This window comes from Zosterops lateralis (genome assembly GCF_965231275.1).
Source record: "Zosterops lateralis genome assembly, chromosome: 4".
Classification (NCBI taxonomy): Eukaryota; Metazoa; Chordata; class Aves; order Passeriformes; family Zosteropidae; genus Zosterops; species Zosterops lateralis.
Genome location: NC_139765.1, coordinates 72371746 through 72399010, shown reverse-complemented (window position 1 = coordinate 72399010; position 27265 = coordinate 72371746). Strand labels below are relative to the sequence as shown.

The 27265-nt window shown below is 43.4% G+C and overlaps 1 protein-coding gene across 1 annotated transcript in view; it reads right to left on the bottom strand.

The window, feature by feature from the left end:
- Window positions 1-27265, bottom strand: part of EXOC4 (exocyst complex component 4) — a 348756-nt gene that overhangs the window by 24010 nt on the left and 297481 nt on the right. The window contains exons 15-17 of the mRNA XM_083858929.1: window positions 9925-10057; window positions 5704-5882; window positions 3806-3965 (exon numbers count right to left, since the gene is read on the bottom strand). Coding sequence (XP_083715055.1) covers window positions 3806-3965; window positions 5704-5882; window positions 9925-10057 — 472 coding nt within the window. The remainder of the gene's footprint in view (window positions 1-3805; window positions 3966-5703; window positions 5883-9924; window positions 10058-27265) is intronic.

Below are 27265 nucleotides of genomic sequence, written 5' to 3'. Positions count from 1 at the left end.
CCTGACAGGAGGGGACAGTCAGGGAGGGATTTGGGATTTAATCCCAGGGAACAGGGACAGGAGGAGAGGGAATGACCAGGGGAGGCTCAGGGTGGATTTTAGGGAAAATTCCTTCTCCATAAAGGTGGTTAAACATTGGAAAGAGCTGCCCAGGGAGGTTTGGAGTCCCCATCCCTGGAAGTGTCCAAGGAGTTCCTGGATGTGGCACTCAGCTCTGGGCTGGGGACAAGGTGGGTGACAAGGCTTGGACTCCGTGGTCTTGGAAATCCTTCCCAACTTCCAGGATCCTGTGAGTCCATGATTTGGGTTTGTTGGTGGCCAAAGCAGGAACGCGTGGAACTCTGAGGGCTCCTCCCCACCCCATTTCCCTGGGAATCCACCAGCAGTGACAGTGAGGAGCCACATCTGCCACAGGGACATGTTCCAGACAATAGCCCTGATGACACCACAGATACTGTCCCTGGTGATGTCACAGCCAACATCCTTGGTGACGTCACAGCCAATATCTCTGGTGATGTCACCCACAATATCCCTGGTGATGTCACCCACAATATCCCTGGTGATGTCACTGTCAACATCAATATCCCTGGTGACGTCACAGCCACTGTCCCTGGTGACATCACAGCCAACATCCCTGGTGACGTCACAGCCAATGTCTCTGGTGACATCACAGCCAATATCTGTGGTGATGTCACAGTCCATATCCCTGGTGATGTCACAGCCCATATCCCTGATGACGTCACAGTCCATATCCCTGGTGATGTCACAGCCCATATCCCTGATGACATCACAGCCAATTTCCCTGGTGACATCACACCCAATGTCCCCTATGATGTCACACCCAACATCCCTGATGACATCACCAACAGCAATAAACTTTCCTGGTCCCTGCAGGAGGAGTGGCCACACCTGGAAGGGCAGCACAGGGAAAGCTCCAAGTGACTACAGCTGTGGGGACACCTCTGGGCCCCTCTGCTGCCACCACCCGAGGCCTGGGGACAGTGACAGCCAATGCCAGCACTGCTCAGACACCCTCATTCCCCAGGTCACAGTGACACTTGTTAGAGAAAATTCCCATTTCATCTTTTCTCCCTCTGCAGCCACCCTCCAGAACACTCAATGTTGACACTTGTGTGACTCAAAAACTGCATTTTTTCAGTGATTTTTTATCTAAGGGTGAGTCTGAAGCAGAATCCTCACCCTTCGTGACTGCCTGTGATGAAATCTTCCTAAAAATCACAGAGAATTTCATTTAGGGATGGAGGAAAGAAGGCACAAGGGAAAGGACCTGAGTAGGAATTCAAATTGGAAACTTTTACCCCTTTTGTGCCATAAATCTAATTCTGGCTGTGAAAATTTTGGAGATTTGGAAGTCAGGCTCAATCCTAGACTTTGCAGCACATTCCTAGATATCCAATTGGGAGAAAACCCTGTTTTTTCCTTAATAAAACAATGGAAACCCCAAAACCCTCCTGCATTTCTGCTGCCCCAGATACAGAACACACACAGGAGTGAAAACCCCATTAATATTTGCAGGAAATTCAGCAAATGCTCCAAATCCTTTGTGACACCTCAGCAGTCAGAACCAGCCTGTGGTTGGTTTTTTTTTCCACCAGGTTTTTCTCCTGGTGGAAGGGCAAGGGTTAGGAATCTCCTGTCCCACTCATGATCCTCCAATTCCCTGGAGAAGTTAATATCAATTTATTTTGATATTCCCTGAGGCCTCTAACGAGCCTTTAAGACTATATCAGAAATGAAAAATAAAAGCAGAATCAAAATGCTCAGGAAAAAAAAACTTTAAAAAACTTTTTGTCCTTCCTAAACTGGTCTGGTCTGTCCTACAAACTGATTTTAAATGGGTTCACTTTGAGAAAAGTGAATTCTGTTCCAGAATTCAGATTGAGTGCACAGAGAGGGGCTGTGTGGGGAGTGATGCATTGACTGATAATTGTGACTAATTGCTCCTGGAACCTTCCTGGAACAACAGAAATATCCAGGCAGGGATTAGGAATCTCCTGTCCCACTCATGATCCTCCAATTCCCTGGAGAAGTAAATCAGAGAGGGAATTTATCCCAGGAAGTGCAGAGGGGAAGAGAGAGCAGAGCAGGGAGGAATTTCTCCATCAGCTCTGCCACTGCCCTTGCACATGAAAAAATAAAAAAAAACCCCTTTATCTTGAAAAAAGCAAAACTGAGAGTCAACCACAGCTCAGAACATGCACAGATTCCTGCCTGAGCCCTGTCACAGAGGTACAAATCACTTTCATCCCAGCCTGATGTTGTTTTATGCTTTCTGGAGGGGAACTGTTATGTTTATTTAATAATTTGAGTAGACCTGGGTGAGGTGGGAGCCCCTGGGGTGAGGTGAGAACCTTGCAGAGGTTGATTGTGAATTCAGGTGAGCAGGGCAAGGCTTGGATGCACCTTGTTTATGTGAAAGGAGAGCCTGGGTAATAAACATTTCAACATTTCAGGAGTTGTCTGAAGAACTAAAGAATCAAAGAGGCTCCTCAGAGCACGGAATTACACCCCAAAAGAAAAGAGGGGAGTGATGGAGCTGTGAAAGCAATAAAAGAAAAAATGTTTGCTGGATTGATTTGATGGGAAGAAATGTGCACAAAGCTGCTGTGGGAGGGTGGGGATCAGGTTCTTCCCCCGAGGAACAAGGGACAGGACACAAAGAAATGGCCTCAAGTTGTCCTAGAGGAGGTGTGGGTTGGATATCAGGAAAATCCCTTCACCACAGAAGACAGAAAAGATGAAATTTGGGAAGTTTATCCCTTGCAGAGTTTCTGATGGATCTGTCTCCCTCCTCCTCCTGCAGAAATTTGGGAAGTTTATCCCTTGCAGAGTTTCTGACGGATCTGTCTCCCTCCTCCTCCTGCAGACCTCAGCATTCACAACTTCCTTCCCCACGCCAATCTGAAGAAATGAACTCACTAATGATCCATCCCCAGATGAGACCCCAAATAAACGAGACACTCAGTCACACTCCTCATCCAGGGAGATCAAAATTCCCTCCTAATTCAGCCTCCAACAGTGATGGCACCAACTTTTCCCAATGTTTGTGGTGGGTTTGATCCAAGTTTTCTCACAAACCTCTCTCATTTGACCCCATTCCCTCATTTCCAAGTTCCAGATGTTTGTTCCTGGGCTCAGCTGTCCCCTCCTGACCCAGCTGCTGCCACAGAGGAGCTCCCAGGTGCCAAAAAAACTGCTCAGGGTTTGTCTTCACCCACCTGCTCATCCCCTCAGTCCTCCTTGAGTGAAGAAATCCCAAAAATGTGGGAGAGGTTTGCAGGGGAAATGTCACTCCCAGTTTTGGGGTTTATTTTGCTGTTCCTGCCGTTTCAAGGTAACAGAACTTGAGGGACAGAACTCCCTTCAAGCCAACCTGGATCTGATGACCCTGAGACTTCAACAAACACAAATATTTCTCATATGGGAATCAATCCAAGCCCCAAATTCATCCTGAATTCTCCCCATTCCCTTTGGCAGCTTTTCCCTGCCTGGATTTTTGGTCTTGGAGAAGCCCCAAGCACAGACACTTTGGTGGGACCTCACATCAACCTCAACTGATCCTCATTTTGGACTTTATGACCCTGAAGATCTTCCCTAACCTCAACAACCCTCCTGACTCCACAATCCCACACCCCTCAGAATGTTCCTCAACCAAAGGAAAACCAAAATTTCCACCAACACCTTTTGAACGTGACACTAATCCGACCACTTGAGACTTTTGGAAGGAGGTAGGAGCTCCTGAAAAGTGCCAGAAAAGTGACCAAACTCCAAGTTTTGTGCTCACCTGGCAAAATCCAGGTCAGCCTCCCGGGACATGGTGATGTTGGTCAGGTTTTGCTGCAGGATGAAGATGTTCCTGCACATTTTCTTGATGCCCGACTCACTGATGCGCTTGAAGTAATGGGCGCCGTTGATGAGGATGCAGGAGATGAGGTGCCCCAAACCTACAAAAGGGGAAAAGAGGTTTAAAGTGCCAGTAATTCATGGTAAAACCACCCCCAAAAAATGAGTATTGTTGAGTGGTGCATGTGAGCTGAGTCGAGGGATAATTGGATTTTACCTGGAAAACTCTCAGTTTGTTCATGGGGTGGTTTAGGATTTTCCAGGTCTTTAGCAAAAAACATGAAACTGCCCCAAAATTAGAGGTGTGTTATCATGATCATTGATTTTTAATCAGGTTTTGCATAATGTTCAGTCCCTCTCCCTGTCTGGGCAGAGCAAGGATTAGGATTAGGGTTATTGGTTATGGGTTATGGGTCACTGCATTAAAACCATCCATTAAAACCATCCAGGATGGTGTTTTCCCCCTTTTCCCTGGAAAATTCAGTCTCCAGGAGCAGGAATGAGCTGCATTTCAGTGTCCCTGCTGCACAACCCCTCTCTGATCAGTCCTGAACAGTTTTCTGTGTCTGAAGGATGTCAGAAGGACAAACTGGGGGCTAAAGGACACAGCCAGCCCCAAAATGATGCATCTACTTGTGCCACATTACAGAGAGCAAAAACCCAGCCTGATTTACACCACACAGCTCTGGGCAAGCCCAGAGGCCAATTAAAAGTTTAAATTAAGGACAAAGTTCATGTACAGGGAGCCAGTAAATCCCAGACCTGGGCTCAAGAGCTGTCTGTGATTAAAGAGGACCATGAGTATGAATTTAAACCTCAACAGGATGTGAATGGTCCCTGTGGCTCGGTGTGGAGTCACTTCCCTCTTCTTGAACAAACAGGGAATCACAGAATCCCAGGATGGTTTGGGTTGGAAGGGACCTTAAAGCCCATCCAGTTCCACCCCATCCATGGGCAGGGACACTTTCCACTGTCCCAGGGTGCTCCAACCTGGCCTTGGACATTCCAGGGATTCTCTGGCAATTCCAGCCCAGGCAGGAATTCCCAATTCCCAATCTCCCATCCAGCCCTGCCCTGTGGCAGTGGGAAGCCATTCCCTGTGTCCTGTCCCTGTCCCCAGTCCCTCTGCAGCTCTCCTGGAGCCCCTTGAGGCCCTGGAATGTTCTAGAAGCTCTCCCTGGATCCTTCCCTTCTCCAGGCTGGCAATTCCCAGCTCTCCCAGCCTGACATTGGATCCATCTCCTCTCCAAGAAATCAATGCACTGAGGGGCTTCACTTGGAATCTCAGGAATCCATGAAGGGTCTCCCTTCCCTTTCCCTCTCTTTTCTCTCCCCATTTCCCATCCAAACCCCTCGGGATGGATTGTGAGTGTCCCAAATCCCAGAATGCCAGGAGCAGTTTGGGTGGGAAGGGACCTCAGAGCTCATTCCAGGGACAATTCCATGATCCCAGGGGGCTCCAATCCTTCCTTGGACATTCCAGGGATTCTCTGGCAATTCCAGCCCAGGCAGGAATTCCCAATTCCCAATCTCCCATCCAGCCCTGCCCTGTGGCAGTGGGAAGCCATTCCCTGTGTCCTGTCCCTGTCCCCAGTCCCTCTGCAGCTCTCCTGGAGCCCCTTTAAGCCCTGGAATGTGCTGGAAGCTCTCCCTGGAATTTTCTTTTCTCCAGGTGAACATTCCAGCTCTCCCAGCCGCTCAAACTGAGTTGTCACTCATCCATGCTCTGAAGGTGACAACACCACTACAAATCTGCTTCATCCCTGAAATGAATCCTACAGAGTTTTAGGATGAGAATGGAAAACCCCTTGATGGAAGAAGGCCTGGGAAGGGCCTGACCTTCGAAGATGTACTGGAACTTGTGCTGCTGCAGGCTGGCACTCATGGCCTCCTCGATGGCGCTGATGTCCTTGTTGAGCCGCACCACCAGCGGGTCGTAGTCCATGCTCTCCACGTTGGCCACGATGGCGTAATTCCCTTGTTTGGCCAGAGGGATCAGGTAGTGGAAGCAGTGAACCCTGCGGGGCACGAGGGAGAAACATCACAATGCGACAATTCCTCGTCTGAAGGTCAGTGAACCATCCTACACCAGGCTTGATGTGCTGAAAGCACTGCCAAGAACACCAGACATGGTGGCCAAGGTTTTTTGAGGACTTCTAACTCAATTAACTCTTGAAACGTTCTATATAATGGTGTGTTTTGGGGTTTTATCTGTTTTCTATACACATCTATTTGTGTTATACTGTTTCCCAATGGTTTTTCCCATGTTTTACCCCATTATGGTTCACTCCAGTTACTGTTATTGATCAATCATTAACAAATAATCAAAAACCTGGTGCCCAAGGTCTCTTAAGGATTTCTAACCCAATTAACTCTTGAAATGTACTATATAATGGTGTGTTTTGGGGTTTTACCTGTTTTATATATATAAATATCTGTTTGTGTTATACTGTTTCCCAATGAGTTTTTCCCATGTTTTACCCCATTATAATTTACCCCAGTTACTGTTATTGATCAATCATTAACAAATCAACAAAAACCTGGTGCTCAAGGTCTCTTAAGGACTTCTAACCCAATTAACTCTTGAAACATACTATATAATGGTGTGTTTTGGGGTTTTATCTGTTTTCTATACATATCTATTTGTGTTATAGTGTTTCCCAATGGTTTTTCCCATGTTTTACCCCATTATGGTTTACCTCGTTACTGTTATTAATCAATCATTAACAAATCAATCAAAAACCTGGTGCCCAAGGTCTCTTAAGGACTTCTAACCCAATTAACTCTTGAAATGTACTATATAATGGTGTGTTTTGGGGTTTTATCTGTTTTCTATACACATCTATTTGTGTTGTACTTATTCCCAATTTTTTTTCCATGTACCCCATGTTTTACCCCATTATGATTTACCTCGTTACTGTTATTAATCAATCATTAACAAATCGATCAAAAACCTGGTGCTCAAGGTCTCTTAAGGACTTCTAACCCAATTAACTCTTGAAACATACTATATAATGGTGTGTTTTGGGGTTTTACCTGTTTTATATATATATATATATCTGTTTGTGTTATACTGTTTCCCAATGAGTTTTTCCCATGTTTTACCCCATTATAATTTACCCCAGTTACTGTTATTGATCAATCATTAACAAATCAATCAAAAACCTGGTGCTCAAGGTCTCTTAAGGACTTCTAACCCAATTAACTCTTGAAACATACTATATAATGGTGTGTTTTGGGGTTTTACCTGTTTTCTATACACATCTATTTGTGTTATACTGCTTCCCAATGGTTTTTCCCATGTACCCCATGTTTTACTCCATTATGGTTTACCCCAGTTACTGTTATTGATCAATCATGGTTTATATGACACCTGGGTCTTGTCTGTCACTTTGAGGCCTCACCCTGAAGTCCAGAAAATTCTGGTGAGGGATCCCAATGATTGGCAGGGTCCTGGTTCTCCTTTCCCCTCTGTTCTTTGATTTATTCTATGGGTTGTCACTTTAGTTTGGGGTCACTCCCTTCCCATCCTGGATTGGTTCCTCCCTTCTCCCCAAACCCCATATTTAAGTTGAAATCCCTTGAGTTCAGCAGGCTTTTGGGCTGACTCCTGGGTGACAAGAGATATAATAAAACCCAGTTGAAGTTCCCCACCAGAGTCTCATTCCTTTATTTCTCGCATTGTTCACGCTGCTGCTGAAACAAGAACCTACAGGATGGGGACTGTATTCCAAAATATGGAACTGTACCTGCTTGTGGTGCTGGTGCCAGAGCCAGACAGGAATTTTGGGCAAAAGCACTTTTGAGAGAAGTGCTGCACCACTGCAGTATTATATTTACAATTTTGTACCAATAATTACTACTAATTATAGTCGTGCAATTTTTCTACATCACCCACGTTCTACCAATGTCTCTGTGCCACCATCACAGAGACCTGGTGTCCAAGATCCCTTAAAAGTTTCTAATCCAATTAACTCTGAAAATGTTCTATATTTACAGTTTTGTGCCAATAATTGCTACCAGTTCTACACATGAAATTTTTTACATCACCCACGTTCTACCAATGTCTCTGTGCCACTGTCACAGCAGAAGATGGAGGAGAAGAAGAACTTAAGACAAAATTCTCCATCTTGCCCCTATCTACTTCCATTCTAAAAGCCCAAAACTCCAAATTTTTTCACCCTGTGACAAACTAAACTACTCTCAGATTTAAATGTTTGTTGTTCTCATTTCCTCCATAAGTGTTGGCAGTTTTTCCCATGGATTAAGGTCAAAGGCAAAGCTTTCCTGGGGTCCTGGATGATCTTTAAGCTCCTTTCCACCCCAAACCCTGCCAGGATTTCAGGATGTGATTCCGTGGCCTGGTGAATGATCTGGGTGTGCCAAATGTCTCCTTTAAAGGAGAACATCCAAATCCAAGGAGCAGGATCTCAGTGACCTCAGGATCATGTCCAGGGATCTGGAGGAGGATGAGACAACACCAACCTGCACCTGGAATGAACAAGGGGCTCTGAGGCAGGAGAAAGTCAAGGGATAATTGTGTCGAATTCCCAAAATTCCTGGAGAATTCCAGGAGACAATTTCCTGGCTGTTTTGGTGTCTCCTCAGGTGGTACCTAAATTCCCAGGCTCATCCCAAATATGCCCTGAGTGTCTCATTGTGTTGTGCACCCTGGAAATGTCACAGACCCAGGGAATGGGTGTGGGAGATGAGAATCCAGCTGGGAACAGGCACCAGAGGGGCTGGGATTGTTCCCTGTTACTGCAGGTGGTTGGAAATGCAGAGTGAGGGATCCAGGGAAGGTCTCACCCCACTGGGGTTTTCCTGAATCAATCCCTTCCACCCTTTGGACACGGTGGTTTGGTGAATTCACAGCTCCTGTTGGAAGCACTGGAGGAGCTGGGCAATGCTCTGCTCTAAATTCCACCAAAAATTTATCCCTGAATTCCATTTTAATGACTTTTTCTTAACCCAAAAAGCCACAGAGGCCAGAAATTCATCCCACAAGTCTGAGGTTAACTCAGGCATCACCTCTTGTTTTCCTGCTTTTCCAGCCCAGCTGGAAAACTTCTCCATTTCCACACTCCCACCACCTTTTCCTCAAACCCTCCCAAGCCCAGCAAGTGATGGATGGGAGGATGAAGAAATGCTGACAAGAATTAATGTGGATTTTTTGTTTTCCAGAGCTCCAGCAGAGCACAATGAGGACACAACGTGGTTTGGGATGTGTCACCAAAGGACAAACTGATGATCCATCAAATCTCTGACATTTCCCTTCCATTTGATGCCTCAGAGCAAAGGGAAGCAATGAAAATACACTTGGACTAAACAGTTCTCCAGGGAAAAAAAAATGCCTTCCCAGCCCTGGAGAAAGGGATTTGCTGCCTTTGATTTTTGCACATCAAGGCAGAGACTTCATGAAATTTTCCAGCTCTTGAAAAAAAAAAAAAAATCCAGGTGGTTCCCCAGTTCTTGTTACTGTTTGGAGAAGTAGGAAAAACTCCTATTTGTAATCTCAAAAAAAAAAAAAAACCCTTTGGAGACACCTGTTAAACCACGAAAACACCCTTGTGTTGTTTTGGAAGGACAAAGTTCCCAAAATTCACATTTTTCCTGGTTCTGAACCATAATATTGGAATCACAGAGTGGGTTGGGTTGGAGGGACCTGTGAGATCATCCAGTGTCACCCCTGCCATGGGACAGGGACACCTTCCACTGTCCCAGGTTGATCCAAGCCCTGTCCAGCCTGTCCTTGGATATTCCAGGGATCCAGGGGCAGCCAGAGCTTCTCTGGGAAACTCCTGGTACGACCTCACCACACCCACATTAAAGAATTTCTTCCTAAATTCTCTTTTAGTTAAGATACAAACCCCCTTAGGAAATTTTATTTTAGGTATCCTGCCTCCATCCCACCATTTGGTGATCTGGAATTTCTGGACTAAACTTTGATGTTGTTATGGACAAGTTTATTTGTCTCTTCTGGACATGATCTTCACTTACAGCCTCTCAATACCCCCAAAATTCCAAAATTCCATCCCCAAATTCCAGGTTTTATTTTACCTGACTTCCAGGTGCAGCACCAGCAGGCAGCGATCAGCCATCTCCTGGAAGGACCTGGCCAGCTCACTGAGGCTCTGCAGGATCTGCTCAGAGGCAGGAAGGTGTTCCAGGCTGTCCTGGCCTGGGGACATGGCTGGCAAAAAAAAAAAAAAAAGAGTTAAATTTGGGATATTGTTCATCCCATCACTCCTGTGTGTTCCCATCCCAGCTCTGGGTGTTATAACTCAGCGGTGGATCAAGGAGCAAAGTGATCCTGTGATGGATTAAACTCCCATTATGGATCTGAGAGGTTTCATGGATCACCATTTCACATTTTCCTGGGGTTTCATGGACCACATTTCACATTTTCCTGGGCAGAGATTGCTCTGGGGTGAGAATTCCTGTGGCTGCAGAGTCCAGCAGTGTTTATCTTGCTCTGCTGGGAGGGAGGAGCACCCACAGGTGAGAAGGTCCTTTTTGGTCACCACATGAAGCTCAGGTGAGTCTCCATCCCTTCAGAGGAGCCTTCTTTTGGTTTTGGTTCTTAACCACAGCTCTTGGGCAGGAAAAAGCAATAAAACCACAGGGAACACCCCTGAGCTGCTCCTGGATTGTTTCCTTTCCATTGAGATCTCCTTGGAAAAGCTCCTGGGATTTTATCCCACCCATGAGTGCAGGTCTGAGTCCACAACTTCATCTCTTGGGCAGGAAAAAGCAATGAAATCACATGGAACATCCCTGAGCTGCTCCTGGATTTTTCCTCCCATTGAGATCTTCTTGGAAAAGCTCCTGGGATTTTATCCCAGCCATGAGTGCAGGTCTAACTCCCTAACTTCATATTTTGTGGCAGTAAAAGGCAATTAAACCATGGACAACACCCCTGAGCTGCTCCTGGATTTTTCCTCCCATTGAGATCTTCTTGGAAAAGCTTCTGGGATTTTATCCCAGCCATGAGTGCAGGTCTGAGTCCATAATTTCATCCCTTGTGGGCAGTAAAAAGCAATGAAACCACAGGAAACACCCCTGAGCTGCTCCTGGATTTTTCCCCTCCCACTGAGATCTCTTTGGAAAAGCTCCTGGGATTTTTCAAGCTCCAACCCCATAATTTCATCCCTTTTATTTCACCCCAGGCCCTGATCTGGCTGTTTCATTTATAACAGTGGCTTTTCCAAATTTATTGTTACGTGAAAACAATTTTTTTTAATTTTATTTTTTTCAAATCTGGCCGTTTCATTTATAACAGTGGCTTTTCCAAACGTATCGTTACGTGAAAATAAACGTTGTTTTTATTTTATTTTATTATTTTTTTCAAATCTGGCTGTTTCATTTATAACAGTGGCTTTCCAAATTTATTGTTACGTGAAAACAATTTTTTTTTTAAAATTTTATTTTCTTTCAAATCTGGCTGTTTCACTTATAACAAAACGCAAGAAAAAAAAAAAAAAAGCAAGAAAGAAAGGAAAGCAAAACAAGAAGACAAAAATGAAGGGAAATTTCCTCCCTTTTGTGTCCATAAAATCCAAGTGCAGGAGAAAAGGGGGACAAAACCGGAATAAAAAAATCATCTCAATCTTTTAGTTGGTCAAGAAAAGCTGCAGCCGCCATCAGTTGGGTAAATAATAATGATGAGCAGAGCCCAGACTGTCACTGGTGATAAAGAGCAGCCTAAACACTCGATTAGTTTTTCATTTGGGGGAATTAATGTTTTTTTTGGTTTTTTTTACGGCGCTGTGTACACTCTGCACTTAATGAATTGTCTCGTTAGCGCTGCCACTGCCTGTGGAGCTCCTCTATAAATTTCCCCAGGAAATTAGCGCTTTTAAAAAGGGAGTAATTCCGACAAAAAGTGGGTTTTCTGGTTTTTCAGCGAGGATGTGGCCTTGGGGAAAAAAACAACCAACCAACCAAAAAAAACCCACCTAAAAAATCCAGAAAAACCCAACCAACCAACCAACCAAAAATCCCACCCAAAAAAACCAAACAAAAAACCCCAATCAACCGACCAACCAACCAACCAACAAACAAAACTCCACCCAAAAAACCCCCAAAAACCCAACCAACCAACCAAAAAAACCCCACCCAAAACCCCCAAAAAAACCCAACCAACCAACCAACCAACCAACAAAAAAAACCCACCCAAAAAACCGAAACCAACCAATCAAAAAAACCCACCCAAAAAACCCCAAAAATCCCAACCGACCAAACAAAAAAAAACCACCGAAAAAACCCAAAAAACCCAACCAACCAAACAAAAAAACCCACCCAAAAAACCTCAAAAAAACCCAACCAACCAACCAACCCAAAAAACCCCAAAAAACCAAACAACCAAAAAAACCCACCCAAAAAATCCAAAAAAACCCAACCAAACAAACAAACAAAAAAAATCCACCCAAAAAACCCAAAAAAATCCAACCAACCAACCAACCAAACAAAAAAACCTACCCAAAAAACCCTCAAAAAACCCAACCAACCAACCAAAAAAACCCACCCAAAAAACCCCAAAAAATCCATCCATCCACCCAACCAACCAACCAACCAAAAAAACCTTACCCAAAAAATAAAAAAACCCCCAACCAACCAACCAAAAAAACTCACCCAAAAAACCCCAAAAATCCCAACCGACCAAACAAAAAAAAACCACCGAAAAAACCCAAAAAACCCAACCAACCAAACAAAAAAACCCACCCAAAAAAACCCAAAAAACCCAACCAACCAACCAACCAACCAACCAACCAAAAAAGCCCTACCCAAAAAATCCAAAAAAATCCAACCAACCAAAAAAACAACCAAAACCCCCCCAAAACCCCAATCAAACAAAAAACCCACTCAAAAAACCCCCAACCAACCAAACAAACAAACAAAAAAAACCACCCAAAACCCCAAAAAAATCCAACCAACCAACCAAAAAACTCCACCCAAAAAAACTAAAAAAACCCAGCTAACCAACCAACCAACCAACCAAAAAAACCTTACCCAAAAAATCCAAAAAAATCCAACCAACCAACCGACCCAACAAACAAAAAAACTCCACCCAAAAAAACCCCAAAAACCCCAACCAACCAAACAAAACAAACCACCCAAAAACCCCCAACCAACCAACTAAAAAAACCCACCCAAAAAACCCAACCAACAAACCAAACAAAAAAACTCACCCAAAAAACCCCCCAAAAAACCAACCGACCAAACAAAAAAATCCACCCAAAAAAACTCAAAAAAACCCAACCAACCAACCAACCCAAAAAACCCCAAAAAACCAAACAACCAAAAAAACCCACCCAAAAAATCCAAAAAAACCCAACCAACCAACCAAAAAAAAAAAAAAAACCACCCAAAAAACCCCCAAAAAATCCAACCAACCAACCAACCAAACAAAACTACCCAAAAAACCTCAAAAAACCCAACCAACCAACCAAAAAAACCCACCCAAAAAAACCAAAAAAATCCATCCATCCACCCAACCAACCAAAAAAATCCACCCAAAAAACCCACCCAAAAAACCCCAACCAATCAATCAAAAAAAACCCACCCAAAAAACCCCCAAAAACCCAACCAACCAACCAACCAAAAAAAAACCCAGCCAAAAAATCCAAAAAAATCCAACCAACCAACCAACCAAAAAAACCCACCCAAAAAAACCAAAAAAAACCCAAACCAACCAACCAAAAACCCCCCAAAACCCAAAAAATCCACAACCAACTGAAAAACCACAACCAACCAAAAAGGATTATTTGGGGAGTAAAAGGAAACTGTTAAATAAAAATAGAGGGGGCAAAATAAAAAGCGTGTGGGGACGTTCAAGCTCCATCCCAACAACCCCTGGAAGGTTTGGTTGATCCAAACTTTTTTTTTAAAGCACTTTGCAGTCTGGAAAAAGCTTGAAAACCACCCAAAATCAATTGGTTCATTAAAAAAAAAAAAAAAAAAAAAAAAAAAATCAAAAAATCAGGTGTTTTCCACTAAAAAACTATTTTTTTTTTTTTTTACTGCAGGAATCAAAATTGTGCAGGAAGAATTAAGAGCAGGATCCTAACACAGGATTAGGAACAGAGTTGATTTCATTATGGAAAAATTCCCTAAAAAGTCCAGGATTTGCTGTTCCAGTGCTCCTCAACTGGGAAAATTCCTCTGTGTTAATTTTTTTTTTTTTTTTTTTTCAATCATTTACGATGTAGCTTTCCCAGAACTTGCCCTTCTCAGAATTATTATTTCCTGGGTTGAATTCTATTATCTCAGAAGTGATTTGATTTTAAAAAGAAAAATCCTTTCAGCTTCTTCTGAATTCTGGGAATGATTTGTTTTCTTTCTTTCTATTTATTTATTTATTTTTAAAAAATTATTATTTATTTTTTATTTTATTTTTTTTTTTCCTCTTTAGTGTGTCCCAATGTCCATTTTTCTGGCCCAGAGAGGAATGAATTTACAAAAGAACCTTAAATCTCCCAGTCTGTTGGATTTAGTGAAAGAGAAAATAATAAAATCCCTGAAATTATTCAGTGTCCTGATGCCCAGGAGTAAAAAATATAATGAAAATAAATACAGTGAAACGGATCCTTAGTAATCTTTTTTTTTACAATTATAGATAAAAGTGGGGGTTTTTTTGAGCTGTTTGGTTTTAAGAGATTGGTTTGCAAAGCAAGCTCAGAGGTCTGAAAGAGAAAAAAATAATGAGTTTTGTTCAAGGGAACTCAGAGAAAGGTGAGAATGGGAACATCCATGGGAATAATGAAGAGTTTTCAAATTTGGGGTGAAGAATGGGAAAGAAAAAGGGACAAGGACCAGGATGATCTGACTCATCCTCGCCACAATTCCTGCTTATTTGAGAATGATTTTCCCCAAATCCCAGAGGGATTTAAATGTTGCTGAGATCAGAGTGACCCAACGATGACATCAAACCCTGGTTGTGATTTTTGATTCCCCACCCTGTAATTTTAATAATTATTTTGCCCCTTCCAGAGCAGGATGAAGAGTCACCTGTGTCACCCCAGGGAGGACTTTCTGCTCTCCTCAAATTCTGGAGATTTGATGGAGAAAGAAAAAGAGAAAGTGCTTTCTTGATAGAAGACTTTCATGATGGGGATAGAAAAAGGGACAAGCACCAGGATGATCAGACTCAGCCTCAGTTCTCCACAATTCCTGGTTATTTGAGAATGATTTTCCCCAAATCTCAGAGATATTTAAATGTTGCTGAGATCAGAGTGACCCAATGGTGACATCAAACCCTGGCTGTGATTTTTGAGTCTCTACCACATATTTTTAACAATTATTTTGCTCCTTCCAGAGCAGGGTGAGGAGTCACCTGTGTCACCCCAGGGAGGACTTTCTGCTCTCCATCAAATTCTGGAGATTTGATGGAGAAAGAAAAAGAGAAAGCACTTTCTTGATGGAAGACTTTCTTGATGGGGAAAGAAAATGAGACAAACACCAGGATGATCAGACTCAGCCTGATCTCTCCACAATTCCTGGTTATTTGAGAATGATTTTCCCCAAATCCCAGAAGGATTTAAATGTTGCTGAGATCAGAGTGACCCAATGGTGTCACCAAACCCTGGCTGTGATTTTTGATTCCCCACCCTGTAATTTTAATAATTATTTTGCCCCTTCCAGAGCAGGGTGAGGAGTCACCTGTGTCACCCCAGGGAGGACTTTCTGCTCTCCATCAAATTCAGGGTGAAGAATGGGAAAGAAAAAGGGACAAACACCAGGATGATCTGACTCAGCCTCATCTCGCCACAATTCCTGGTTATTTGAGAATGATTTTCCCCAAATCCCAGAGGGATTTAAATGTTGCTGAGATCAGAGTGAACCAATGGTGACATCAAACCCTGGCTGTGATTTTTGAGTCCCCATCCTGTAATTTTAACAATTATTTTGTTCATTCCAGAGAGAACAAGGAGTCACCTGTGTCACCCCAGGGAGGACTTTCTGCTCTCCATCAAATTTGGGAGATTTGATGGAGAAAGAAAAAGGGACAAGGACCAGGATGATCTGACTCATCCTCGCCACAATTCCTGGTTATTTGAGAATGATTTTCCCCAAATCCCAGAAGAATTTAAATGTTGCTGAGATCAGAGTGACCCAATGGTGTTGTCAAACCCTGGATGTGATTTTTGAGTCCCCATCACGTAATTTTAACAATTATTTTGCCCCTTCCAGAGCAGGGTGAGGAATCACTGAGGAGGAGCAGGGAGGACTTTCTGCTCTCCATCAAATTCAGGGTGAAGAATGGGAAAGAAAAAGGAACAAACAAACACCAGGATGATCAGACTCAGCCTCATCTCTCCACAATTCCTGGTTATTTGAGAATGATTTTCCCCAAATCCCAGAGGGATTTAAATGTTGCTGAGATCAGAGTGACCCAATGGTGTCACCAAACCCTGGCTGTGATTTTTGAGTCCCCATCATGTAATTTTAACAATTATTTTGCTCCTTCCAGAGCAGGGTGAGGAGTCACCTGTGTCACCCCAAGGAGGACTTTCTGCTCTCCATCAAATTCGGGAGATTTGATGGAGAAAGAAAAAGAGAAAGCACTTTCTTGATGGAAGACTTTCTTGATGGGGAAAGAAAATGAGACAAGCACCGGGATGATCAGACTCAGCCTCAGTTCTCCACAATTCCTGGTTATTTGAGAATGATTTTCCCCAAATCCCAGAGGAATTTAAATGTTGCTGAGATCAGAGTGACCCAATGGTGTCACCAAACCCTGGCTGTGATTTTTGAGTCCCCATCACGTAATTTTAACAATTATTTTGCCCCTTCCAGAGCAGGGTGAGGAGTCACCTGTGTCACCCCAGGGAGGACTTTCTGCTCTCCATCAAATTCGGGAGATTTGATGGAGAAAGAAAAAGAGAAAGTGCTTTCTTGATGGAAGACTTTCTTGACAAGGAAAGAAAAAGGAACAAACACCAGGATGATCAGACTCAGCCTCATCTCTCCACAATTCCTGGTTATTTGAGAATGATTTTCCCCAAATCCCAGAGGGATTTAAATGTTGCTGAGATCAGAGTGACCCAATGGTGACATCAAACCCTGGTTGTGATTTTTGAGTCCCCATCACGTAATTTTAACAATTATTTTGTTCATTCCAGAGAGAACAAGGAGTCACCTGTGTCACCCCAGGGAGGACTTTCTGCTCTCCATCAAATTCGGGGTGAAGAATGGGAAAGAAAAAGGGACAAGCACCAGGATGATCTGACTCATCCTCGCCACAATTCCTGGTTATTTGAGAATGATTTTCCCCAAATCCCAGAAGAATTTAAATGTTGCTGAGATCAGAGTGACCCAATGGTGTTGTCAAACCTTGGCTGTGATTTTTGATTCCCCATCACGTAATTTTAACAATTATTTTGCTCCTTCCAGAGCAGGGTGAGGAGTCACCTGTGTCATCCCAAGGAGGACTTTCTGCTCTCCATCAAATTTGGGAGATTTGATGGAGAAAGAAAAAGAGAAAGCGCTTTCTTGATGGAAGACTTTCATGACGGGGAAAGAAAAAGGGACAAGCACCGGGATGATCAGACTCAGCCTCAGTTCTCCACAATTCCTGGTTATTTGAGAATGATTTTCCCCAAATCCCAGAAGGATTTAAATGTTGCTGAGATCAGAGTGACCCAACGGTGACATCAAACCCTGACTGTGATTTTTGAGTCCCCATCCTGTAATTTTAACAATTATTTTGTTCATTCCAGAGAGAACAAGGAGTCACCTGTGTCACCCCAAGGAGGACTTTCTGCTCTCCATCAAATTCAGGGTGAAGAATGGGAAAGAAAAAGGGACAAGCACCAGGATGATCAGACTCAGCCTCATCTCTCCACAATTCCTGGTTATTTGAGAATGATTTTCCCCAAATCCCAGAGGAATTTAAGATCTGCTGAGATCAGAGTGACCCAATGGTGTTGTCAAACCCTGGTTGTGATTTTTGAGTCCCCATCACGTAATTTTAATAATTATTTTTCCCCTTCCAGAGAGGATGAGGAGTCACCTGTGTCACCCCAAGGAGGACTTTCTGCTCTCCATCAAATTTGGGGTGAAGAATGGGATAGAAAAAGGGACAAGCACCAGGATGATCAGACTCAGCCTCAGTTCTCCACAATTCCTGGTTATTTGAGAATGATTTTCCCCAAATCCCAGAAGGATTTAAATGTTGCTGAGATCAGAGTGACCCAACAATGACATCAAACCCTGGCTGTGATTTTTGATTCCCTACCACATATTTTTAACAATTATTTTGCCCCTTCCAGAGCAGGGTGAGGAGTCACCTGTGTCACCCCAGGGAGGACTTTCTGCTCTCCTCAAATTCTGGAGATTTGATGGAGAAAGAAAAAGAGAAAGCACTTTCTTGATAGAAGACTTTCTTGATGGGGAAAGAAAAAGGGACAAGCACCAGGATGATCTGACTCATCCTCGCCACAATTCCTGGTTATTTGAGAATGATTTTCCCCAAATCCCAGAAGAATTTAAATGTTGCTGAGATCAGAGTGACCCAATGGTGACATCAAACCCTGGCTGTGATTTTTGAGTCTCTACCACATAATTTCAACAATTATTTTGCCCCTTCCAGAGCAGGGTGAGGAGTCACCTTTGTCACCCCAGGGAGGACTTTCTGCTCTCCATCAAATTCTGGAGATTTGATGGAGAAAGAAAAAGAGAAAGCACTTTCTTGACGGAAGACTTTCTTGACAGGGGGAAAGAAAAAGGGACAAGCACCAGGATGATCTGACTCATCCTCGCCACAATTCCTGGTTATTTGAGAATGATTTTCCCCAAATCCCAGAAGGAATTAAATGTTGCTGAGATCAGAGTGACCCAACGGTGTCACCAAACCCTGGCTGTGATTTTTGAGTCCCCATCACGTATTTTTAACAATTATTTTGCCCCTTCCAGAGAGGATGAGGAGTCACCTTTGTCACCCCAAGGAGGACGTTCTGGTCTCCATCAAATTCTGGAGATTTGATGGAGAAAGAAAAAGAGAAAGCACTTTCTTGATGGAAGACTTTCTTGACAGGGGGAAAGAAAAAGGGACAAGCACCGGGATGATCAGACTCAGCCTCATCTCTCCACAATTCCTGGTTATTTGAGAATGATTTTCCCCAAATCCCAGAGGGATTTAAATGTTGCTGAGATCAGAGTGACCCAATGGTGACACCAAACCCTGGCTGTGATTTTTGAGTCCCCATCACGTAATTTTAACAATTATTTTGTTCATTCCAGAGAGAACAAGGAGTCACCTGTGTCACCCCAAGGAGGACTTTCTGCTCTCCATCTTTGCCACCAATAAATAATTTTCTCCAGAAGAAATAAAAGGAAATAAAAGGGATGAACCAACAGGAGTGACCAGCAGGTTCCTTGGAGCCATTCCCACAAAAAAAAAGGAGATTTCCTGGCATTACTCACTTGGAATCCTGGCTGTAAAAAAAAGGCTTTGAAAGCTTTGCTAATTAGGTCACTTATTTACAAGGGTGGGAGGAAGGAAAGATGGAATGAGAGTAATTAACCTAATGATGAGGGTGAGTTAAGTGCTGACCCCACAAATCGATCCTGGTGTTGTCTCCCTCAAAAAACCCATAAATGAGCAGCCAGGGCAGGGAAAGCACATCTGATTTCCTCATCCTATTAAATATTTCATGGAAATGGCCCAGGCTGGGGAAAGCTGAAATCCAATGGGAAAAACTTCATTGCAGAAATTCCAGAGGGAAAATAATAATAAAAAACCTCTATAATAATAATAATAATAATAATAATAATAATAATAATAATAACAACAACAACAACAATAATAATAAAAACTCTGGAAGGCACCAGGAGATCATTTTGATGGAAAAACAGGAATTTTTAGGTGATGGTGATTGTGGGGTTTCAATCCCCGAGCTCCACCAAAGCAGAGCCGTTTTTAAGCTACGACGTTTTGGTGCCAAAAAATTCTAAAATAAACCAAAAATAATCTCCTCGTGCTCAGTTAAATCAAACCAGGTGTTTTATCTCCGTGAAGTCAGCAATTCCTTGCTGGTCTTGAAGGTGTTTGAACACTTTGCCAATTTTTCCATGGTTTTAGTCCTCCAAGAGTCAACTCAGCCAAGAGGGACCTGCTGGACTCTTGTTTTCTGCCTGAATTGCTCTGCTCAGCTCTTGGCTGTAGAATCCTGGAATGGTTTGGGTGGGAAAGGGATCTCAAAGCTCATCCAGTTCCAATTCCATGGGCAGGGACACCCCACACTGTCCCAGGGTGATCCAAACCCAATGTCCAACCTGGCCTTGGACATTCCAGGGGTCCAGGGGCAGCCGCAGCTGCTCTGGCAATTCCAGCCCAGGCAGGAATTCCCAATTCCCAATCTCCCATCCAGCCCTGCCCTGTGGCAGTGGGAAGCCATTCCCTGTGTCCTGTCCCTGTCCCCAGTCCCTCTGCAGCTCTCCTGGAGCCCCTTGAGGCCCTGGAATGTTCTGGAAGCTCTCCCTGGATCCTTCCCTTCTCCAGGCTGGCAATTCCCAGCTCTCCCAGCCTGACATTGGATCCATCTCCTCTCCAAGAAATCAATGCACTGAGGGGCTTCACTTGGAATCTCAGGAATCCATGAAGGGTCTCCCTTCCCTTTCCCTCTCTTTTCTCTCCCCATTTCCCATCCAAACCCCTCGGGATGGATTCTGAGTGTCCCAAATCCCAGAATGCCAGGAGCAGTTTGGGTGGGAAGGGACCTCAGAGCTCATTCCAGGGACAATTCCATCATCCCAGGGGGCTCCAATCCTTCCTTGGACATTCCAGGGATTCTCTGGCAATTCCAGCCCAGGCAGGAATTCCCAATTCCCAAGATCCCACCCAAATCTCCCCTTTCCCAATCCGAAGCCATTCTCTGTGTCCTGTCCCTGTCCCCAGTCCCTGTTCAGCTCTCCTGGAGCCCCTTTAGGTCCTGGCAGGGGCTCTGAGCTCTCCCTGTGTTTGCAGCTAAATCCAAATCCATTTATAGTCCTATCAAAGCTATAAATAATGATTAATTAGCAGCTGATCACCAGGGAATTTTCTGTAAACAGAAGAAATGTTTTTATAAACTGTAACTTTGTTTTTCATTCCTTTCCCTAAGAGGGACTCCTTGATGTCCCTCTGCTCTGACCAATGTGATTGAAGAGATTTTGTCTTTGTTTTCACCAATCAAATTGGTCTGTGTGAAATAGTTATAAAAGGGAGACACATCCCAAAAATAAAGGAGTCATTTTCAGCCTTTTGAATCTTGGAATCTGTGACATTGTGGTGTAAAGAGAGCTCACTGTGGATGTGCTGGGGTTTGGAGCAGCCAGTGGAGAACTCTCGGGTTGGTTTTCTCATCCGAGATTCAGGTTGTTTAAAGTCCTTGCCCTCTAAAAGCCCCGAGTCGTGTTGGTACAAAGAAGTGGAGTCCTCAAGGCCTTGTTTTCTGGTTTCTTGAGTTGTTTATTATTTGATATCACAGAGTTTTTCTCTGCTCCCAGCCGAGCTCTGGACAGGGCTGGGACATGAGGGGACTGACCATTGATGGGAGTCACCTCACATTTATACAGATAATTACGTGTGGGTTATTTACTATTTTGTACCAATGCCCAGGGCTCACACTAAAAGGGTCAGTTCTGTTTTGACCCAACCCACTCTCACTACTTTATATCATGGTAAGATGGAGGATGAGGAAGAAGGAGAGGGACACGAGGTACCACCCAAATCCCACCATCTTGTCCCCCATTTATTCTAAAAACCCTGAAACTACTGAATTTTGCACATTCTACTGTGCTAAACTACTATTTTCACTTCCTGGTGATTTGCAATTCCTCTCCTTGTGCTGGAAGTTTCTCCCATGGGCTGAGATCAAACTCAGTGTTTTCCTGGGCTGTGCCAAGGTCTCCAACCCCCCTGGAGCAGCTCCACACCCCCTGCCCAGGGCTCACATTCCCTTTCCTGGGTCCCAGCTCATCCAAAGGGATGTCCTGGACTCCAACAGAGAACACTGGGAATCTCTGATTTGGGGATCTCAGGACACAAACCACGACCAAGCAGATAAAACCCCCAAGAAGAGTTTTTCCTTCTTTTCTTGAGAACCAAAAAGATCTGAATGACTTTTTCCACCTCCAGCAGGTCCCAGGGCAGGTCCATCCATGGGGGAACAGCAACTTTGGGGATGATCCCACAAAAGATGTCCAGGGATTTGTGCTCTTCCACAAGAGCCCCAACCACTCCAGGCAATGGGAAAAAAGAAATGTTGGAAAATAAAGCTATTTGTGAAACTTAAATAAAAAGCTGCCACTCGGATTAAGTCAGATTGAAGCAGCAAATAATCGAAGCACTGGAGATTTACCTCGTTAATTTAATGGCAGATGGTTTGCATTGGGTGGGAATGTGCAGCTTTTCAGAAATTCACTTTTGTTGCAATAACAAAGCCACAGCATTCACCAAGACCTTTTTCCTGCCCCAGGGCAAGGCCCTGTGTCCATCATCTCCTATCTGGCTTTTAAATAAGACTCTCTATTAATATATCTAAAAAAAAAAAGAATCAATTCCTCGTGAGCAAATCAATAGAGCAAGATGTGCTGCGAGTTCAGTGACAGGGGATAAAAAATAAAAAAATAAAAAATATAATATTACATATATATATATATATATATATATATATATATATATATATAAAAATCAGCTGCAGCTTGAGAGGAATAAAACCCCATTTTGGAGCTGAATTCAGTTCATTAGGGGGTCAAACACAAAGCCCTGCACTGCTGGCTGGCCTGGCTGCCAAATGAAAGGCAGCAATTTCCCCTCCACGTTGGCTCTGATTTTCATTTGTGCTCAAACCCCTCAGCTCAGCTCTGGAGGGGCCTTAAAGTGACTTTAAATGACAGAAAAAGGGTTGCACTGTCCATTTGAGAATTTGTGCCTGGAGTAGGGGCAAGATGATCCCTCTCAGTCATCAAAACCCATTCCAGGCTCAGGGAAAAGCTGATGATCCTCCTGGGGAAAAGTGGCTCCAGGATGGTCTGTGATGCTCTAATGGAAGCTTTGAAAAAGCATTTTGAGATCTGTGGCTGGAAAAAAAATAAAAATGAGATGCAAATGCTCGGTGTGATCGTTAATGAAGCTGGGCAGTGGGAGAGAAATGCAGGATTTTGGTAAAAAGCTGTAGAAAACCTCATTTTTTTTTTCTTCTCCTGCTTTTGAATGAAGTCGTAGCTCACCCAAACTGGGATTGTGGGAAAAGTGCTGCCCATTTACAGAGGAAAAGGTGAAAACATCTCCAACACCCCTTTGGAATTTGGGGTGAACAGGAGGAAATATCTGCTGTGCACATGGGATAAAGCAAGGAAGAGGCTCAATAGCCTGAGAATTTACTCCTGAAGAGATTTTTCTCTTTGTGGAGAAGGCAGTGACAGGACAGGAGGTCCCTCCTCAGGCTGCTGTGGCTGTTTTTCCAGTTAGAACCGAAAATGCATGAAAATGTTGTTATTACTCATCAAGAGTGACCCAGACAAGGCTCAACCAGAGAAAGGTGAACACGACACACGGAGAAAATAAAGATTTCTCCTAAACACGAAGGGGCTGAGGGAAGAGCAGCTGTGACAGCCACGGACACATGGAACAAAATGCAAAAAAAGTTTAATTCCAATGAACTTTCTGGAAAGAGAAAGACAATCCTGATTTAGCTGAGCTGGAGGAGCTCAGGGCTTAAAGGGGCTCCAGGAGAGCTGCAGAGGGACTGGGGACAGGGACAGGACACAGGGAATGGCTTCAGATTGGAAAAGGGGAGATTTGGGTGGGATCTTGGGAATTGGGAATTCCCAGAGAATCCCTGGAATGTCCAAGGAAGGATTGGAGCCCCCTGGGATCATGGAATTGTCCCTGGAATGAGCTCTGAGGTCCCTTCCCACCCAAACTGCTCCTGGGATTCTGGGATTTGGGACACTCAGAATCCATCCCGAGGGGTTTGGATGGGAAATGGGGAGAGAAAAGAGAGGGAAAGGGAAGGGAGACCCTTCATGGATTCCTGAGATTCCAAGTGAAGCCCCTCAGTGCATTGATTTCTTGGAGAGGAGATGGATCCAATGTCAGGCTGGGAGAGCTGGGAATTGCCAGCCTGGAGAAGGGAAGGATCCAGGGAGAGCTTCCAGAACATTCCAGGGCCTCAAGGGGCTCCAGGAGAGCTGCAGGGGGACTGGGGACAGGGACAGGACACATCCACAGGGATGTTGGAACCCTGGGCACTGAAAATTCCAGACTTTCTGTACTGACAGGCACTGACCCTCAGGGAAATACTACATTTGACTTGAGGAAAAGGCTTCCAAAATTGAGTGACAGCACTGGGATTGTGGGTGTGGGGTTTGAATAGAAGTGTGTGATATCACAGGGTGAAAAATTTAGAATTTAAGGTTTTAAAATATAGTAATATATATATATAGAGAGAGCAAGATGGAGGATTTAGGGTGTAGGCTGAATTCTTCTTCTTTCACCTTCTTCTTCATAGGTTTGGGTGGTATTTTGTAATTGAGTGAAAAAGTCCTCATGGTGGACCATGAGTATTTGGTTATCGGGTTAAAAGTAAAAATAATTTAGGTGTCATCTCATTATTGGACAATTAGTGCTTAAAAGGATTTGGAAAGAATTAGAGACAGACCCATTTTTTTACTTTGTCAGCCAGAACTCACAATTTGAGAGACTGTAACATAGATAAGAATTAATAAACATCTGAGTCTGAACACTAAAACTGCATCTCCCCATCATTTTAATCCCAGTTCTAAGAGAAGAAAAGAAGATTAAAAAACCCCACAGGGAATGGCTTCCCACTGCCAGAGGGAAGAGATGGACGGGATTTTGGGAATTGGGAATTCCTGCCTGGGCTGGAATTGCCAGAGAATCCCTGGAGTGTTCAAAGCCAGGCTGGATCACCCTGGGACAGTGTGGGGTGTCCCTGCCCCTGGGATTGGAACTGGATGAGCTTTAAGGTCTCTTCCCACCCAAAACCATCTGATTTTATAACAAATCAATCCCAAACTCAGAGTTTAGAAGCCTGGCAGTCATCACAACAACCTGAAGTCACGAGATGCCAAAAGCAGCTGAATTTAAAGGGCAGCTCCAACTCCAGAAACCAACAGCTCCTCTTTCCTCCTCCTCTCTCCACACAGCAAAGAATGACCTTAAAAATGTTAAAATCTTTAAAAAATTGTCTCAACTCCTTCACGGCTCCTTCTCTAAAATATTCAGGGAACCCTGAAGATCCATAAAAGAGAAGGATGAGGTTGTGCTCTGTCTGCAGCTGACAGAAAAAAACCCAACTTCAATTTTTCCTACAAAACCCCTTTAAAACTGACTTGAATTCCTCAGCAAATTCACCTTTTCCCAGCAATTTTAATCCTGAAATGGTTATTGTTAAAGAGGAGTTTGTATATAAATAAAAATTAAATAATAAATATAATTATAAATAATAAATATATATAAGATATATTTAATATATATAAAAATATAGATGATTAAATATATAAAATATATTTAATATGTATAAATATAGATATATTTATATCACACAGATGCTGGAAAAAAAACCTGCTGCCTTTACCCAGGGCCACATCATGGGCTTGTTGGGATTAGGGAATTTCTGGCATTGCACCAAAAATTCAGATCCTGATCAGTGACTGAACATTTGAGTGGGACCAGGACTGAATCTCAAGTTGTTAGGGCAGAAAAGATAAAAAATCAAAGGATGAAAATCTCATTTATCAAAGGATGAAAATCTCATTTCTAAACACAAGTCCAGGGCAGCCTCTGTAATTTCCTACCACTGCCCCTTCTTCCCTTTGTTCCAAACACTCCTGGAATTTGTGTCCGGACATTTCAGGATGAAGTTCTTACAAAGGAAGATGAATTTTTATTGTCAGGAGGACTTTGCTGAGTGAAATATCACATTTTGTGCTTTTGTGTTTATTCACCACTGCGTGGAACTCTGAGGCCTGAAAGTCACGCTCGTGCCCTTTAATATCTGGGAAATATTGATTTATTAAAAAAAACCCCGAGTTTCAACCAGACCTGAAATTGTAAATGATGTTTTATTTTAACAGCTCTGACTGTTGGAACATAAATCCTCAGCCCCAAGAACTCTGTGAGTAACTAAATAAATATTTGGCTACTGAACTTTGATAGCATTTCCCACTGGGTTTTTGTTTAATTTTATTATTTGGTTAGTCTCCTCTAAAGCGAGAACAGAACAAGTGTTTGTCACCCAGGTATTGAGAAATCAAAATCTGGGCTAGAGGAATGTTGAATCTGGAGTATTTGTTAATTACCTGGAGTAATTGGGGTTTTAATTGTTATTTGATTGTATAACTTTAATTATCCTTCTGGATTCAAAAGGGTCTGAGCATGGGAAGCTGAGGGAGGAATTTAAAATGCTGCTCTAGGGCAGAATTAGGAGTTCAGGAAGGATTTCAGTCACTCAGAGAGGCTCTGCTGCCAAGGGACAGTGATTTAATGGACATTTGTCTTGGGTTCCAATATATAACCAAAAGCATTGAAATATATCACCAAAACTAAATATATATAATAAATACAACCAAATATATAAACCAAATATACAACCATAACCAAATATATATAACTAAATACAACCAAATATATAAACCAAATATACAACCAAAACCAAATTCTATCCCCAATAAAGGGCTGGTTTTTCTTTTAACTCCAGGGGAGAGAGGGTGGGTGTCTGCTGTTAATGGGGCAGATGTTAAAACCAGGTGGGGAAGTGTTTATTTATCTTTTCCAGGTCCCCTCCTCCCTCCAGGGGAATCTCCTGTCCTGATCCAATTCCATCATCCCATGGGGAGATGCTCCACCCAGGGGGAGGAGCCCAGCATTCCCAGCTGGAGAAAAGCTGAGATTTGGGACACCAGCACAGCCTGTCTGCACTGGATTCCCAGAGGAAAAGCAGAGCCAGCTCAGCCCCACTGGAGCTTCAGAGGGAAACTTCACCCTCCTGCAGGATCATTGCTCCACCAGAACCACAGCTGGCCCTGCAGGAGGGCTGGGCTGGGCTGGGCTGGGCTGGGCTGGCACAACACCCTGAACCAACCTGACTCTGGCAGGGTTTCTGGGATTTCTGCTTGTTTGTTTGTTTTTTGTACTACTGCCTTTGTATTTTTGATATTTAATATATTTAATATTCTTAGTAAAGACCTGTTTCCTGTATCTTTGCCTGAAAGCCCCTAATTGCAAAATTATAATAATTCAGGGGGAGGAGGATGACATTCTCCATTCCAAGGGAAGCTCCAGCTCTCCCTGGCACATACTTGTCTTGCCAAACCAAGACAACATAAAACATTGACTTTATTCAGCACCAGCCAAAAAAAAAAAAAAAAAAAAAAAAAAAAAAAAAAAAAA